Source organism: Brassica oleracea, chromosome C9 (assembly GCF_000695525.1).
Source record: "Brassica oleracea var. oleracea cultivar TO1000 chromosome C9, BOL, whole genome shotgun sequence".
In the NCBI taxonomy this organism is placed as follows: Eukaryota; Viridiplantae; Streptophyta; class Magnoliopsida; order Brassicales; family Brassicaceae; genus Brassica; species Brassica oleracea.
In genome coordinates this window covers 10,420,027-10,422,928 of record NC_027756.1, presented here as the reverse complement: position 1 = coordinate 10,422,928, position 2,902 = coordinate 10,420,027, and the positions used below count along the sequence as shown (strand labels likewise).

Below are 2,902 nucleotides of genomic sequence, written 5' to 3'. Positions count from 1 at the left end.
GTGCCCTTGAAACACTCACGATCTTCTCCCATGGCTTCTTCCTCTTCTTATTTGCCTCGGACCTGGAGATACGGCGTCTTCACGAGCTTCCATGGACCAGACGTCCGTAAAACCTTTCTCAGTCATTTACGCAAACAGTTCAATCGCAATGGAATTACCATGTTCAACGATCAAGGGATCGAGAAAAGCCAAACCATTGCTCCTGCACTCACACAAGCTATTAGCGAATCGAGGATCTCCATCGTGGTGCTCTCGAAGAACTATGCTTCTTCCAGCTGGTGTTTGGATGAGCTGGTGGAGATTTTGAAGTGCAAGGAAGAGATTGGGCAAATAGTGATGACGGTCTTCTACGGAGTAGATCCATCCCATGTGCGGAAACAGACTGGAGAATTCGGGGAAGTTTTCAGTGAAACTTGTGCTCGAAAACAAGAGGATAGGCGGCTAATATGGAACCAAGCTTTGAACGATGTTGGCAATATAGCTGGAGAACACTTTCTAAACTGGTTTGCTCTTCTTACTTATACTTCTTTAGAATTAGGCAAATATAATATGTCATATATATAACTAGGGTAAAACTCGCCGGTAGGACGGGTAAGTGAGTGAAAAACAATTTAAATATAGTAATTAATAATAAATAGTTAAAATAAAATAATATTATATTAAATATTTTGTTATTCTTTTTGACAATGATAAGTTTGTTTTATTTTAAAAATATTATGATGTAAATGTCACTATTTAACATTTCATCAATGTTTATTCTTTAAAAAAACTATAATCAGTTAGTAAAATATATTAATTTGTTCAATATTGAATTTGAAATCCAGCATATAAATTATTTCTACCTTTAAATTTTTTTTTCTGAATTTATTGACACTTTTAATTTCTCTTATACATATTAGTTTAGATAATTCAAAAAATAAAAAATAATTATTCCTTTTTCTTATAAATAGCTAGATAGTACAAAAATATATTATTGATAGTCACTACATAAATTTGAAATATTTATCAAATAAACATATTAATATTCAAACTGATAAGTGTTTATATATATATATATATACTATTATTTGCAAAGTAATTTTTTACGTTCGAGCTCTTACGTTAAAAGTTGAAGTGGTTAATATTGTTGTACCCTTAATGAATAAAATATATATATTAGCCAAAACTAAAAACGAATTTTATTTTTTTTTATTAGATAAATGATTAATATTAATAACAATTAGAATGAACCAAAATCTAAATATATATATTAAAATAAAACGATAATTATAATATATGTATTAATAAGTAATTATGAAATGTATATATCCGCATGTGCGGGTGAAACACATAGTATATATATTATTTAGTTTTAATAATAAAATCAGTGATTGTTGTATTTTTATTCTATTAGTTTTTTTTGTATTTAATTATATTGTATATATAATCAATCTATTTTTATTTAACAAATTTACTATATTTTTTCCTTAAAAATGTTTTGCTTTTGTTAAGTAATTTAAAATCATTTAAATATTAAATATGATGTTTTTTATCAAAATATTATATATCATGTTTGAAATATATTATATGGTATAATTTCGGATCAATCCACATTTGTTCATCAGATAGTTTTTTAAATATAGTCACATTCTTTGAAAATTCAATGCCCACAAAACATACGAAAAGAAAGCCTTTCACAAACAAAGTCTGAGAGTAACTGTATCGTACCTACATAATAAATCAACAAAAGAAACTAACTTTGTGAATGAGAGGAGAAAGAAAAACCAAAAGTGATAAGATACAACATTTGTTCAGCCAAACATTACTTCCATAGAAAAAGTTTCATCTCATGTGTGAACTGTTCTAGAGGACCTTTCTTCAGTTCAGCCAGATCAATCAATTGTACCAAAACAAAGTTGATCAATAATGAGGAGTAATGAAGATAAACACAGTCAAGCTTGTTTGTCTATCACGCTGGCAGTAGTTTTAATTACAAACCATTTTTACTGCAGTGCTTCCAGTCTTTAAAAATTCTAAACCTTCATAAGCGTTAAATAGTCATAAGCGTTAATAAACTGCATTTTAACCAAAAGAAGCATTTTACAACAGTTACAACAAAGATATAGGAAAGTCAAGAGAAAGATGGATACAGTGTAAGTCCATTGTTGCCTTCACCAAAGCAAGATTGAAAAAAATAGGGCTTTGGGAGAGAGATGATACTTTTTTAACCTTTTCCTTTGGCATACCTGCAACAAAAAGTCCAGCATAAACGAGAAGCAGCTGAAAAAACATTCCAAAACATATGAAAACACACATAATATAATAGTTTAGACCAACAAATATAATACAACTTTAAGAAACATAGTACATAATAAAAAAGAATTTGGTCATTTGCTTATAATAATATTTAGATAAGAGTACCTTGAAACCTTTTTGTAAGCGATACCTTTGGCTACAGTAAAAGGAATCTACATCTTCCCAACAAATTTAATTTTCTTCTTATTTATTTTTTTGGCAAGGATCTAAAGTAATAGGTAAGCTTTTCTGTAAACCCTGAAGTTTCATTACTATAATACTGATTTCTGCCACTTGTGAAGAACACTCATCTGCACCCCAATTTGAGAACATTCCCCTCAATCGTTTAGCATTCATCAAAATTATCACCAAAATATATCAACTTATATACATATGTTCCTGCCTGGTCATAGCTACACACATCGGATCAACTAATAGAGATTTATAGTACTATCAACAACCAAGACAGCTTTGTTTCGCTTACAACCCGACAAAAACCCATAAGATCGGACTTTAGCTGCAATCGCATGTTTCGTTTTAACCACCACCGAACCACTTATTGTGCCCCTCTTTATCAGATAACAATCTGAAATATAAAAATTGACCTGCCATGGTTCCAGTTACCACA

At 29.9% G+C, this 2,902-nt stretch overlaps 1 protein-coding gene across 1 annotated transcript in view; it reads left to right on the top strand.

Moving 5' to 3' along the window:
- LOC106315427 (disease resistance protein RML1B-like) overlaps positions 1-2,902 on the top strand; it is an 11,556-nt gene continuing 8,654 nt past the window's right edge. Inside the window, exon 1 of the mRNA XM_013753152.1 lies at positions 1-503. Coding sequence (XP_013608606.1) covers positions 31-503 — 473 coding nt within the window. The 5' untranslated portion in view covers positions 1-30. The remainder of the gene's footprint in view (positions 504-2,902) is intronic.